Source organism: Dysidea avara, chromosome 6, assembly GCF_963678975.1.
Source record: "Dysidea avara chromosome 6, odDysAvar1.4, whole genome shotgun sequence".
NCBI classification, from domain to species: domain Eukaryota; kingdom Metazoa; phylum Porifera; class Demospongiae; order Dictyoceratida; family Dysideidae; genus Dysidea; species Dysidea avara.
Window position 1 is genome coordinate 30269247 of NC_089277.1, and position 14391 is coordinate 30283637.

Sequence of the window (14391 nt, forward strand, 5' to 3'; positions counted from 1 at the left end):
TTGAGTTCAGGTAAAAAGGTTGGCGGTAAGATGAAGTCCACCGCTCGTAGCCCTGTCTTGATGAAGGTTGTCGATGATTGACTAACTACAACCCATATAATACTATTATTATTAGCATTGTATTAGGCCTAGGCATGTATTGTATAATTGTTTTGTGTTTTCGCTTGTGGGGTTGAGTTTTGGGTCACGTGAATAATAGAAGAGTCAACACGTGCTGGTGTAGTGTTAGTAGTCCGTCAACTCCTCCTGCTCCTGTACATCACATCAACGTGAAGCGTCATTCTCCCCTTCCCTACATGGTGCTGTGACGCTGGAGTCGTTTCGTCAAACGAGCTACTTCCGGACCTTGTAACCCCATTCTGTTCGATGAATGGGCCCAGAGATCCTTCATGTCTAACCAACTAGCCAAGAAGCTAATGATATCTCCTCAACAAACTGAACACATCAATATCTCTACCTTTGGAGGAGAACCAACCCTGACCAAACAGTTGGACAATGCTACAGTCAACGTTGAGACACTGACAGGTGAATCTATTCCAATATCAGTTCTACTGGTCCCAGTCATTGCGGCACCCCTACAGAACAGGTATCATACTCACTTGATAAACATAGAACACTTACAGGGACTTCAGCTAGCCAACCCAGTGTCAACATCCAGTAACTTTTACATCTCATTATTGATTGGTGCTGATTATTACTGGCAGTTCGTGGGTGACCACATTGTGCGAGGTAATGGACCTACTGCAATGCAGTCCAAACTAGGTTACCTTCTGTCTGGACCACTTGTTGTTCCACCAGCTCCTACTACTAACGCCAGTATGTTTCATGTTTCCACACCAGCTACTGACTGTAACAATGCTCCGACCTTTTGGATGATGGAATCTGCTAATGTCACACAGCCTGAGACAGCAGAAGTAGAGAACGAATTTCTGGAGAGATACCAACAATCTTGCATCAGGCGAGAAGAGGATGGTGCATACCGTGTGAAGTTTCCTTGGAAACAAGAATATCCACCCCTCCCTTCAAACTATGCAGTTTGCAAAAACAAGACCCGCTCTTTAGCTCGCAAACTCAGCCACACTCCTGAACTGCTGCACCTATATGGGAAAATTATTATGGAACAAGAACAAAGAGGTTTCATCGAGAAGGTAACTGCACCAGAACTTACCAAGGATGTCCACTATATACCACATCACCCGGTTAGTAAAGCTTCCTCGACAACACCGATCAGAATCGTGTACAATTGTAGCTACCGTCAGGCTAGACACCCCAGTCTTAATGATTGCTTGCTAACTGGTCCATCCTTCACAACAGACATGTGCTCTATCCTCCTACGCTTCCGTTCCCATGCCATTGGAATTTCTACAGATTTAGAGAAGGCCTTTTTACATGTTAGGCTGGATGAGTCCGACCGTGACAACACCAGATTCTTCTGGTTATCATCACCATCTGATCCAGAAAGTGACCTTGACATTTATCGATTTAAAACTGTCTTGTTTGGCTCTACCAGCTCCCCATTTATGCTTATGGCCACACTACATCATCATCTGAATTCTTGGGATAGCCCAGTAGCTCAGGACATGAAGCAGAATCTCTACGTGGATAACGTCATTAGTGGATGTAGTACCGAAGCAGAAGCTATTAAGTATTACAGAGAAGCCCGATTCATAATGACACAAGCCCAATTCAATTTGAGATCATGGGCATCTAACAGCTCACAACTGCAAGCTGTTACAGTGGCTGAGGGAACAGCTGATTGTGATGTTACTGTAAACCTATTAGGATTGTTGTGGAACACAGCTACTGACACCATTAGCTTCACCCCTAAACAGTTTCTATCCAACACAGAAGTACCACTACCTGTCACTAAACGTTTAGTACTCCAACTTTCATCAAAGGTATATGATCCTTTAGGAATTTTGTCACCGGTCACAATTCAAACAAAGATTTTAATGCAGGATCTATGGAGATCAGGTATCGCTTGGGATGACCCATTGTTCCCAGAACACACAAACAGATGGTGGAAGATAGCTGAGGATCTACAAGATACCAGTAAGATTACAATACCTAGATTTTACTTTGGACCAACATACTCCCAGCCAGTAGAATTACATGTGTTTGCAGATGCCAGTATGAAGGCCTATGGTGCCATTGCATTTCTTAGAACTGGTGAGCACACCTGCTTTGTATTGGCCAGATCACGTGTGGTACCGCTCAAGCCACACACACTTCCGCGACTTGAATTGATGGCTGCTGTTGTCGCATCAAGACTGGCTCAATTCGTTGTTTCATCTCTTCCTCACCTACTTCAGAAATACGCAGTTAAGCTGTGGAGTGACAGCCAAATTGTGCTTCATTGGTTGTACAGTAAGAAACGCTTAAAACAGTTCATTTCAAACCGAGTTCAAGAGATTAATAAGACATTCCCAGATATTCCTTGGCTCTACTGCCCAACCAATGACAACCCGGCAGATTTACTAACAAGGGGATTGAGTGCTGCTCAGCTAAACTCATCGTGTTTGTGGCAACAAGGCCCACCGTGGCTCACAGATGAAACTCGTTGGCCTGCTTGGAATCATAGTGAGATCCTACACCTACAAGTGGATGACGATGTCATGGAGACAAATACCAGTGCTACTGACCTACCTAACACAGTAACCTCAGGTATTCACAACCTTATTGAACTTACAAAGTATAGTTCACTGATGAAAGTATTAAGAGTGTCAGCTCATGTTTACAGATTTGTCCATAATACTAGGAATCCCACCAAGCGACATATTGGTCCACTGTCCGTGGATGAAACTAACAAGGCACTTACTCTCTGGATCCACAGTTGTCAGCACACCACCTTCCACAAGGAAATTTTGAACATTAGGGCTAAACGTGGAAAGAGATTACCTCTCGTGAGACAACTACGTTTGTTCATGGACAGCTCTGATTATTTACGTTGTGGCGGGAGGATCCATAACGCGCATGTAGATTCTGACACCAAGTTTCCTATCCTACTACCTAAACATCATCCCTTGACAAAGCTGATAGTGTTGGCTGTTCATAAGGAGCAACTTCATGCAGGTGTAACTGGAACAGTTACGTCTATAAGACAAGGATACTGGATCCCCTCGGCTCGACAGTTAGTAAGGCAACTAATCAGAAAGTGTGTCTCCTGCCGTAAGGTATCAGGAAAACCCTACATGGTACCAGAACCACCGCCATTGCCACTTGATAGAGTTAAGGAGGGTAAGCCGTTTGATGTTACGGGTGTAGATTTCACCGGAGCCCTGCACGTGAAGAACAATGGAACTGAAGAGAAGGTATATATCTGTTTATTTACGTGCGGTCTGTCTAGGGCAGTCCATTTAGAAGTAGTTTGTGATCTGAGTGTTGAAACCTTTCTGAGAGCATTCCGCCGATTTGTGTCACGTAAGTCACTGCCCCAAGTGATGATATCCGATAATGCGTCTACATATGTGTCTGCGAGTAAGGAGTTGGAACAGATTTTTACCTCAGATAAGCTAGGAGAATCCCTGAATGCCAAGGGCGTGAGATGGAAGTTTATCCCCAAACGTGCCCCTTGGTACGGGGGGTTTTGGGAAAGGTTGATTGGTATTACGAAGACGGTATTGAGGAAAGTCTTGGGAAAGTCATTTATTACATTGGAGGTACTACAAACCTTAATAGTTGAAGTTGAAGCAGTACTAAATGATCGCCCCCTGACCTATCTATCAGCAGATGTGACTGACCCTGAGCCATTGACACCATCGCACCTGCTCTATGGACGACGCATGACTATGTTACCTTACCCAGCCGTAGAAGAGGAACAACATGACCCTACCTTTTTATCCAGTACATCACTGCGTGACAAGGTCAACAGACAAACACTATTGTTGAATCATTTTCAGAGGAGATGGCAGAGAGAATATTTAACTTCCCTCCGAGAGGCATACAAGGCTACAGGTACTTCTAAACAATCAGTGAAAGTGGGGGACGTCGTTCTGGTGCATGATGATATACCCAGACTACAATGGCGTTTGGCTGTGATCGAAGAATTGATGGAAGGCCTTGATGGATATGCTCGAGCAGCCAAAATAAGGACAAGCACAGGGAGAACAAACCGACCAATTGCCAAGTTGTACCCTCTTGAGTTGAGTTCCCCATGTGAGCCTACAACATGTGATGACAACAGAGATACTGATAAGGACAATGATCACGATGTTAGTTCTGAGCCTGTTCACCAGAGACCAACCAGAGATGCTGCTGCAAGGGCTCGCGTACGAATTAAGAGTTGGACTAATCAGTTAACCGTGGCCCCGGAGGATGTCGATGATTGACTAACTACAACCCATATAATACTATTATTATTAGCATTGTATTAGGCCTAGGCATGTATTGTATAATTGTTTTGTGTTTTCGCTTGTGGGGTTGAGTTTTGGGTCACGTGAATAATAGAAGAGTCAACACGTGCTGGTGTAGTGTTAGTAGTCCGTCAACTCCTCCTGCTCCTGTACATCACATCAACGTGAAGCGTCATTCTCCCCTTCCCTACAAAGGTAAGTGTTGAATGTATCAAATGAGCTTAGATCCTGGTCTATATGTATACATAATGGTACTTTTGCACTTGTGAATTGTCCATTTACCAGTACTGCATGATTGGTTTAATTTCATGCTGCAATTTTCCCGGACAATGCCCAGCTCCCATAATAGAATGAATTTTCAACACTTTTACCACCCAATTTGGTACCTCTGCCACTCATTGGCCTGCCCTTGAGCTGATTGTTTCAAGACCCAGTCCTGAAATTCATTTCACTTTAATGATCATAATCATAACTGGGGCATAATGGGGTGTACATTCACTCACTGCATGGTGTATTTATTCTTTTAGATTTCCATGGGGAGTATGAAATTCAATGACCTCAAGCAATGTGGGACACGATGCAAGGAATTGGATCCAATGGTTGCTATTTCACTACGCCCTGCAGCTACATATGAAGAGATAGTGGGAATGGCCAAGCAACAATTCTTTGCAGAGTCAAATGCCAGTACTGATGAGGAGAGATATGAGTACTTTTTGGTAGACCCACAAGGTAGTAAACTTATGAACTCGATTGCTGGAAAATCGGGGAGTTTAGCACAGTACATCCATGTCCATGGATACTACCCATCAAAAACTAAAATTTACTGTGTTCAGGTATGTGCACATGGTAAACTACGTATGCACTTTAGTATTGTAGCATGCACACCTTTTAGTGTGACAAAGGTCAAAATGCTTTAGAAGAATATGTAATGAAAAAAGATTCCAACGCAGAAAAGTTTACACACATAGGCAGCAACAAAGACCCCATGAATCATTCATCAGCAGACATATGTGATAAGCGGCCATTAGTCATAGAAGTCAGTGAAGGCGCTCCAGGAAACTTAGAAGTGACAAAGAAAAGCAAAGGTATATCCCTGCTAAACGCGTTTGTAATTTTGTGCATGTTAGTATATTGTAGCTATAGTTTGCTGTTTGACTGGATACTGTTAGGCTATCATTATTTCATTCTTTGTTTACTATCACCACCCACATCTGATTATAGATAGTCACACCAAATTTTATAATTATTATTAATGTTGATCACGTGGATGCACTATTATGTTAAAGAGTCAATTGCTTAAGGGAGATACATTATGTATGACTCAATTGTCAAGGTAAATGCACTATATAGCTATATGTACATAAACATGTACTAGTTGAGTGGTTGGAGTTTCTCCACTCTTGTTAAACAGGCTGCATACCTTGAAGTCTAGTAATGCAGTCACACACTAAAATAGCTAGAACAATCTAGTGTGCAACTGATTATTGCCCATTAACATCAGTTTGTGCTGCACTAGGTGACGGGAACAAGCAATGTATTAATAATGGCCTAATCACATCTCTGCATATATGATATCACACTCAGCAATTGAGTATCATAATCCTGGGGTCATCACACAATGGGGGACATCTGAAATGGCTTTTTAAAATTAACTGGCATTGACAACCAGCATGGGTTAGAACACTGTACTTGTGTATTTAAGTACAAGTTGGTAGGTATGCAGTTGCTCTCACAGTAGGATGTTATCAGGCTTGTTATAATAGACTATCTGTTTGGCAATACTAAACTTACAGGTATGAGGGGAACATGGAAGCCTCTTGTGAAAACTGACCAGTACAACTGTTGCATGTAATCATTGATGCACATGCTAATATCACTGTGACAGTCAATCATGTTCTTGCACACAGATCCGTTCTTGTTGTCTGGCACTCAAATCTCACTTGGGAGAAAATTAGGAGAGGGTGGGTTTGGGATGGTGTATTTGTCACATCTAAATGGAACTGAAGTTGCTGTCAAGCAACTTAAACTAGACAAAAGGGCAGATGGAGACCATATGGACGAAGTAAAAGCATTAAGGTAATATTAACTTGAGCTTTATGTGATCAAGATGTTATGCTATGTCAAATAGTGCTCTTCGCCATCCAAACATCGTAGTCTTCATGGGTTACACGTGTGATGACAACAGCATTCAAATTGTGACCAACTATGTTCATGGGAGTGACTTGTACAAGCTACTGTTCACTGAAGTATGCTAGCTAGTTAACACAATGACTTGTGTATGATTCTGCATGCAGAAAAAGCAGCTAACTGTGAGTAACAGGAACTTCATAGCTGAGCAGATTACCCAAGCCTTGACATATATGCATACTTTGAGCCCTCCAATGATTCACCGGGATATAAAACCATCAAATATACTGGTTAGAATTGCACGATGTCATTTATGTACTAGCTGTTATCATATGTTACAGGTAGAAGAAAGTACACTTCATGTGTACTTAACTGATATGGGTATGGCAAAGGTTAAGTTTAGTTGTTCAACACTCACAGAAGCTTGTTGTGTGGGAACCCCATACTATGCAGCCCCTGAAACCTTCGACGGAGTAGTTGGAAAAGCTTCAGATATATGGTCGTTGGGCATCGTATTGATAGAATTGTATGGCCAGCAACATGCTTGGAGAAATGTCAAGACCAACAACCAGCTAATGATGCAATTATTAACAAAGAAGTTACCAACATACAGCCATTTAGATTAGCATGTACAACAAGTATGTGAATCCTGCTTAAAATATGAGCCTAAGCAATGCTCATCTGGGGCTGAAATCTTGCAGTTAATCAGGACATCAAACTAACTTGCCTACTGTTATTACTGTATTTGTGATTATTCAAAGAGATCAACTTTCAATTCAAAGTATTGCTGATTTTAAATGTCTATATAATGCCAGTCCCTCGTCAGCATTAGTGGGACTATTAATTCCAGCTTCAGCCATGAGTAGCTCAGCTAATTCCTTAAACTCAGGTGAAGTAGGCTCTGGTTTCAAGCAGCTGTATTCTTCAGCAGCTTCAGTGTCATCATTGTCAATAGGGTGCTTGTATGGCCGACAATCTAAAACAGACATAATACAAAACATGATCATTAAAACATATTTGTCACTGAACTGTTTTGATGTGGAAGAAAATACAGAACATCTGGAACTCCCCCTGGGTTCTGTGCACTCTGCCTTATTGTATGTATGTTCCACTCATCTGCTATTATGATTAACTCTTGTTGAATCAGTGACATGAAAGAAAAACGTAAACAGTCCCTATTAAAAGTAGATTTTAAATAAATTCTATCAGTTTAACAAACATTTGAATATCACAAGAGTCATCCAATTCTCCATTAGTCCTTAATTCCTATTAAATTTTATAGATTAATTATTTAATTAGTTGTGTACGTGTACCTTGAAAAAATCCATCCACCAACCAGCACCATTTTTTCGTAGCTGCCCCCACCATGCTTCAATTCGCTAAAATGACAGAAAAATGAAATAACCCATGTTCATTACAAATGGTCACTCAAGTATGTTTACCTCAGTAACTTCCTTTTGGGGATCATTAGCTATACACGTACGTGTTCAATGCAAAAATGATAGCTGGTACGTAGCCAAAATGTGCATAAAAGAATACTATTTTTCAGGGAAGACAGAATCAGCCTAATCAGGCTGCTTTTCAGATGTGCCCTGATTACATACAATTTTAACAGTTGGGTGGATGAATCATCAACATCATCATCTGAGGTAAATCATCGTTAATTCAAAAGGGAAAATTTTTGAAGAATATTAGTTTGCCCAACACCACCAGCAATCCCCTTGTTTATACCCTAATTAATTCAGGTTCTATTGTACAACTAACCTGGTTTGACGTAGACTTTCCATACATGAAACTCTTTTCACCTCTAAATTGATCATCACAGGACTCTCGTAGAAAGGGCTGAAGAAATGCAACATTGCAATTTTCTGTCCCTCTATCTGATCTGACAATAGTTGGACAGCCTATACTCATGTTAAATACTTACAAGTAGCTAATGACTCATACCTTTTAATGTTCTGACACACTCCAAATAATACCCTGCAATAATATAGGGATCATTATTAGATGGGCTAACATGAAGCCATAAGATTCGACGAGAGTAGCTGCATAAGAATTGTTTTAACGTAATTTTATATACTTCACAATCACATTTACAACTTACTCGTCAATACACCCATGAATGGCAAATCTAAACGGTTTTAGCTTATCATACCCATCCATGTGCCATATAAAATCTGGTCCCTTAAATATTGTGCATATTATGTTACATGTACATAATTATTTAAATTCACTTACCTTGCTGTGGTACTCTCTTCTTTTCAATTTATGCTTTTTTCTTTCTAAAGCCCCATCTGGATCATTAACTGCTGACAGCATCATGACAGTGTCTCTAAAACATGTAATAGTAAAATTTATGGAGTACTATATGGGACAAAGAATCTGTCGTGGAGTCATCTAATATTTTTGAACAATGCCTTATCGTTTTGAAAACAGAGCGAAAACAATTATTGGGTGTGAAGTCCAAATATATCAATATTTTTGGACTGGGGGAACTAAAATAGGGACCTAATTTTTTCATGACAGGCCCATGTAAATACCCATGTGAGAATTGAAATTTTTGTCACTGACAAGTCAATTCAAAGCTCAACACACTATCAGATTCAATGTCAGACTTACGTAGTCAGGGATACTGGTATACTTCTACTTGCTGCTTTTTCCTGTCCCACTGATCTGTACAACCTCAATGGCACTCAGACTACAATACAGCCTTGTGGTGTTGGACTACACTGATGGGTTAAAACAATGAAACAATTGCAGTGGAAGCTGTCTATAGCGGTCACCACAATTTCTAGGGAAGTGGCTGTTTTAAACAGGTGGATAAGTGCATTATAACTACTCATTTGGGGAATTGTAGGGTGGGCTTTGTAGAGAGGTGGCTGTTAAGGCAGGTTCCACTGCATTTGCATTCATCCTCACATGCATGCATGTAACAAGAGGGCGGCACTCCAATATACACCATTCTCCAATCTCATCCTCAGACAAAGCGGTCAAATCAGCCTTCTTGTCTAAATTCCAGGCTATTTTGTGAATATACATTCACATTAAAGTATACACTGAAAAAATAGTCTTTTGTCCTTTGACAAACCGAAGACATTTCTCACTTTGATCGAGGACAATTATCAGAGTAGTTTGAGTGCCACCTCCTTGGTATAAACATAGATATAGGCACTTGGAGTTAGTATATCTATGATGTAAGACCTTGCCTAGGTAATACGAACCTTCCCACCCTTAGTTTATGCAGATTGATGACCTCCCAGCTATACACAACTCATTACAATCAATTATCATTACTGTTGCAGATGTTTATCAAGCTCTAATCTCATTAGATGTCAACAAATCTGCTGGAATTGACAACATCTCCCCTAGAGTACTACAAAGTTGTGCTGTAGCTCTTAGTGAGCCACTTTATCATCTATTTGTTCAATCACTCCACCACTCTTCTTTACCAACCTGTTGGAAAATCCACAAAATCATGCCCATATTTAAGGTGGGCGATTCTAATTGTGTTAAGAACTATCGTCCTATTTCGTTATTATCTATTGTATCAAAAGTTCTTGAAAGATTAATCTTTAAAAAGATTATCTCTCATATTAGCAAGTCTATCAGTCCATCCCAGTTTGGTTTCACCAAAAATTGTTCTGCACTACAACAGATGCTAATTTTCACTGATCAAATCATCAGCAGTCCCTCACAAACAGATGTTATTTACCTTGACATCAGCAAGGCTTTTGATTCAGTGTCACATAGTATCTTACTGATCAAGCTGTGGTCAATGGGCATAACTGGTACTCTATGGTCTTGGTTCAAGAACTATTTGACTAATCGCTATCAAAGGGTTTCTATCAACAATTGCTATTCTGATTTACTTCCAGTAGTTTCTGGTGTTCCACAGGGAAGTATTCTTGGTCCCTTGCTGTTTTTAGTTTACATCAATGACATGTCTTCATACATTCATGAAAGCCAACTACTCAAATTTGCTGACGATGCCTAGTGCTTTATCCATATTAGTACACTCTTTGATCATAAGGCTCTTCAAGATGATATCACTGCTCTTTTAACTTGGTCAAGGGATGTTGATCTGGATTTTAGTTTAAAGAAATTTATTCATTTATCATTCAAACGTAAACTCGACACCTCTCATTCTATGTCCAATTCAATTATACCTCATGTCGATTCTCATAAAGATCTTGGATTAACATTATCTGAAGACCTAAGTTGGGATAAACATTACAAAGACATCACTGCTCGAGCATACAAAATGCTTGGACTGGTTCGCCATACTTTTTCCCCCACTCATTCACCTTCTACATTGGTTAGACTGTACACTGTTAAAACTCAGGTGGTCATAGCACACTTAACCAGCAGCACAACCTTGGGGTGCAGTCACACTTTCAGGATGTGGTGTGTAAAACACATAAGACAAGCAGTGTGACTGTACATTGGTGTGTATGACACCAATATTTATACATGAAAAGTTATTCTCTGCCATTACAGATGATTCTAGTATTTAAAAGAGGTATTTTGTGGGCATCCTTTATCATTGAGGAGTTGTAAGATGGATTGTAAAGTATCAATTTCATTGAATTTATGTGTTATATAAATATAACCGTGACAATAAACTCATTTTGTGCTAAGCCATTACACACAGACAGTTCAGATCAATGTACAAAGCTGGTATATATGTTTGTATCAACAAAATTGATTTCCATTAGCTCATAGCTAAATAAAATACATTCAATTATGTCATCAGACATCAGAATGTAAACAACAGTAAAGGGATAACAATACTGTGCACTAATGATCAGTGGGGCCAGTACATATTGTACTGTAGAACATGTAAGCCTTAGTTGAGTGAAATTAAAACCCACAATCAAACTCCATGATTGGTGATATAGGTTTTAAATACATTTTGAAAACAGTGTTTAAGTAGAGATGTTAAAGTAGGTAAGTTGCTTACTGACACATAGTGTTGTGTGCTGTTTGTAGATTGTTGACATTCCAGGATTGTAACACCAATTGTGAAAGCATAGATGATGTAGCATTTCACAAAATAATACTGAGATTAGTGGTTGACTTTGATAATGGCATGTCCCACTCCTAAATGCATTAAGTGCTTTTTACCAGTTGTAAATTTATGGTCACACACACTCCTATTAGTGTGATTGATGTGGTGTGCATACTACCCTTGTAAAGATGTGCCAGCCTGGACAGCAATATCACACCTGTGCTGGTGCGTTATGACCACCCCTGCATCAACAGCGCATGTATCATTGGTAAGATCACAGTTACTCTACTGTACGTAAGTTTGGCATCCTCACTTAATGAAAGACATTTTAAACCTTGAAAGAATACAACATCGTGCCACTAAATACATCTTGAGTGATTACAATAGTTGTTACAAAGACCGTTTGATAAATCTGAGGCTCCTTCCTTTAATGTACATATTTGAACTTCAAGACATACTGTTTGCTATTAAATCTATCAAATCACCAACTAATCAGTTCAACATCAATAACTACATCACTTTCAACTCTACCAATACTAGATCAGGCTCCAGCAACAAACTCTTGTTACCTCAACATCTTAACAATACTAGATATCGCGACATTCTTATTTTCATCGTTTACCATCCCTGTAGAATGCCATACCAATTCTAGACCTAAACATGTCAGTTTGTTTGCTGAAATCTAAACTGAAATCATATCTGTGGGACCATTTCCTGACTAACTGATGAAAACAACAACTGCACTCTACATTACTTATGTCCATGCTCCAGAAGTCACCAAACTAAACCTCCAACTAGCTACCAATTTTAATCACTTATAATCTTAACCATGTAACTATGTAATTACTTAAGTAGTCAGTATTAATTGTACGTATTTTATGGCTGTTGGTTGCTACCAACAGACCTTTGGTATTTTTTTTACACCATACAGCCTAAATAAAGTTAAAAAATAAATAAAATGCTTCTGAAGTAAACGCTGATGCAACATTCTATAGCCAAGGTCCCTTCCTGATTCATTTCGTTCCTCCTGTATATAACATTAGTTATAACATTACATGTCACAGTAGCCAGCTAAGGCCACCCCAAATAAATTCTCTGTTTCCCGTCCTGGACTAGGGCATATTTGCATGCGGGCGGGCGGTCTATTTCCATTATTTCATTATAAGATTGGCTAGCTTTTCAAGCCATTATTTGCCTGGCACAGCCAAAAAGGCTGCATAAAAGCATGCTTAAGCTTGTTCCTTCCTTTGTAAGTTGCAAAAACAACACAAACGTGAAGTTTGTGCTGACTTAACAGCACTGTTGACACGTGAGCTGACACTGTTTCAAGATGGCTTTTACTGAGCCTATCAGTATGCAAGAATAACCGGAAAATAATGGAAGAATACGGAATAATGGAATATTTAGAGCTGGCAGTAACTAGATGCGGGCGGTGGACGGGAAACAGAGAATTTATTTGGAGTGGCCTAACCTCGACTGCTGCTTGTACTTCTTCTAAGGAAGACTGAACTTCCTCTCCCCGCCGCTTCAAACGCGGCAAGCTTCTTGAGTCTCCACCTTAACTCGAGGGGTCAGCAACAAAGTAAAATCGCCTACGAGATTTTAAAATCTTGAGATTTTTAAAGATTTTGAGATTCTAAGGAGATTTTGAGATTTTAAGGAGATGTTGAGATTTTAAGGAGATTTTGAGATTTTGATAGATTCCAAGATTTTGTGGAGATTTTCTAAGATTTTCTCTCGAGATTTTTTCGTTGTTTCAGCGTGAGGCGATGTTCAGTAAGTCTCCTTGTATGTAAGATCTCGTTCAATATTGTTAAATATTTGTTTAATGTCACAGGGCGAGGTCCAGGAGGCGAGAGAAGCTATTCAGTATACTCAGCCTAGTGATCAACGGTTATGATGAAAACTGAAGCTGAGCTGTACAGCTGGTTGTAGCTCACCGACGCTAACTACAAAGCCAGCTAGTGAACTATGATGCTTGGAATGATCAATCATTAACTATCTACTGTAGCTATATACATCCAAAAGCCGCGAAAAAGGCCATGGAGGACCGCGACTGTGTCCGCGGACCCGGCGAGACCGAGACTGCTTCGATGGTTTGGTGACTATTACTGCTTGTGAAGTGCCAAAGAAAACCGTAAGATCCTTGTTTGAGCAGGCAGCTCGCATTGCTGTGTCCTGTTCTTACAGAATTTTTAATTCTAGAGCCTCCCCGGGCTGGGATCTTTTAGACCACCTTAGGTAAATTTTAAGTATTACGTATATGTAGATATAGATTTTTATTTTTGATGTATTGTAATTTAATTTACTTTTAGTTCATGTAAGTCTTGCCAGGGCTCCTGTACTGATCCATCAGCACATGGTACCCCTGTGTCTAGGCCCCTGTATGCTTGTAATGTATATTTTGTCTTAATCATTAAGACGTTTATTCTCTCTTTAAGTAATAATTAAATCTTCGTGCTTATTCTGTGCTATTGAGTTGTATAATTATTATAGCTATTTGCATGCCACTGTATAAATATTAACTCTAAGTAGAGCTACGTATAGAGCTAGAGGTGATTGTAGCTAGCTATTCAGCACAATTTTTAACTTGTGCATGGATTAACATTAATGCATGATAGCTGTTTTAATAACATTACTGCTCCAATAAGAACGGCTATGCCGATTACTGTGACCGTGAGGTTAAATAAAATAACATGAATAAGTGATGTGATCATTAAACTTGAGGCTACATAGCCTCTGCATGCTACAGCATATAGTTCAAAAATACAGTCTTGTTGACAGAAATTAGTGTACATAGCTATATAAATACCCCATCGATCAATTTTGACAACTCTTACAGTACCACTTCTTCCCTTTCTGAACTTGAGTATTGATACAGTTAAAATGAAACCACTCTTTACA

General features: G+C 39.7%; 3 protein-coding genes across 3 annotated transcripts; 2 read left to right on the top strand and 1 right to left on the bottom strand.

Annotated features, from left to right (window-relative positions):
- The first annotated feature begins 389 nt into the window (after positions 1–389).
- Positions 390–4328, top strand: LOC136259392 (uncharacterized). The gene has a single exon (XM_066052884.1). The coding sequence runs from the start codon at positions 390–392 to the stop codon at positions 4326–4328; it is 3939 nt and encodes a 1312-aa protein (XP_065908956.1).
- A 922-nt stretch (positions 4329–5250) lies between these two features.
- LOC136258714 (uncharacterized) lies at positions 5251–7263 on the top strand. The gene is made up of 5 exons (XM_066052055.1): positions 5251–5437; positions 6260–6428; positions 6481–6598; positions 6647–6769; positions 6821–7263. Exons 1-5 carry the CDS (start codon positions 5281–5283, stop codon positions 7103–7105), a joined length of 852 nt encoding a protein of 283 aa, XP_065908127.1. The 5' UTR covers positions 5251–5280; the 3' UTR covers positions 7106–7263.
- On the bottom strand, positions 7208–9715 carry LOC136258715 (uncharacterized). Its single transcript, XM_066052056.1, has 9 exons — positions 9701–9715; positions 8718–8811; positions 8584–8663; positions 8427–8459; positions 8244–8364; positions 7793–7858; positions 7699–7745; positions 7509–7654; positions 7208–7455 (listed from the first exon to the last, which is right to left on the bottom strand). Exons 2-9 carry the CDS (start codon positions 8799–8801, stop codon positions 7256–7258), a joined length of 777 nt encoding a protein of 258 aa, XP_065908128.1. The 5' UTR covers positions 8802–8811; positions 9701–9715; the 3' UTR covers positions 7208–7255.
- Between the last annotated feature and the right edge of the window lie 4676 nt (positions 9716–14391).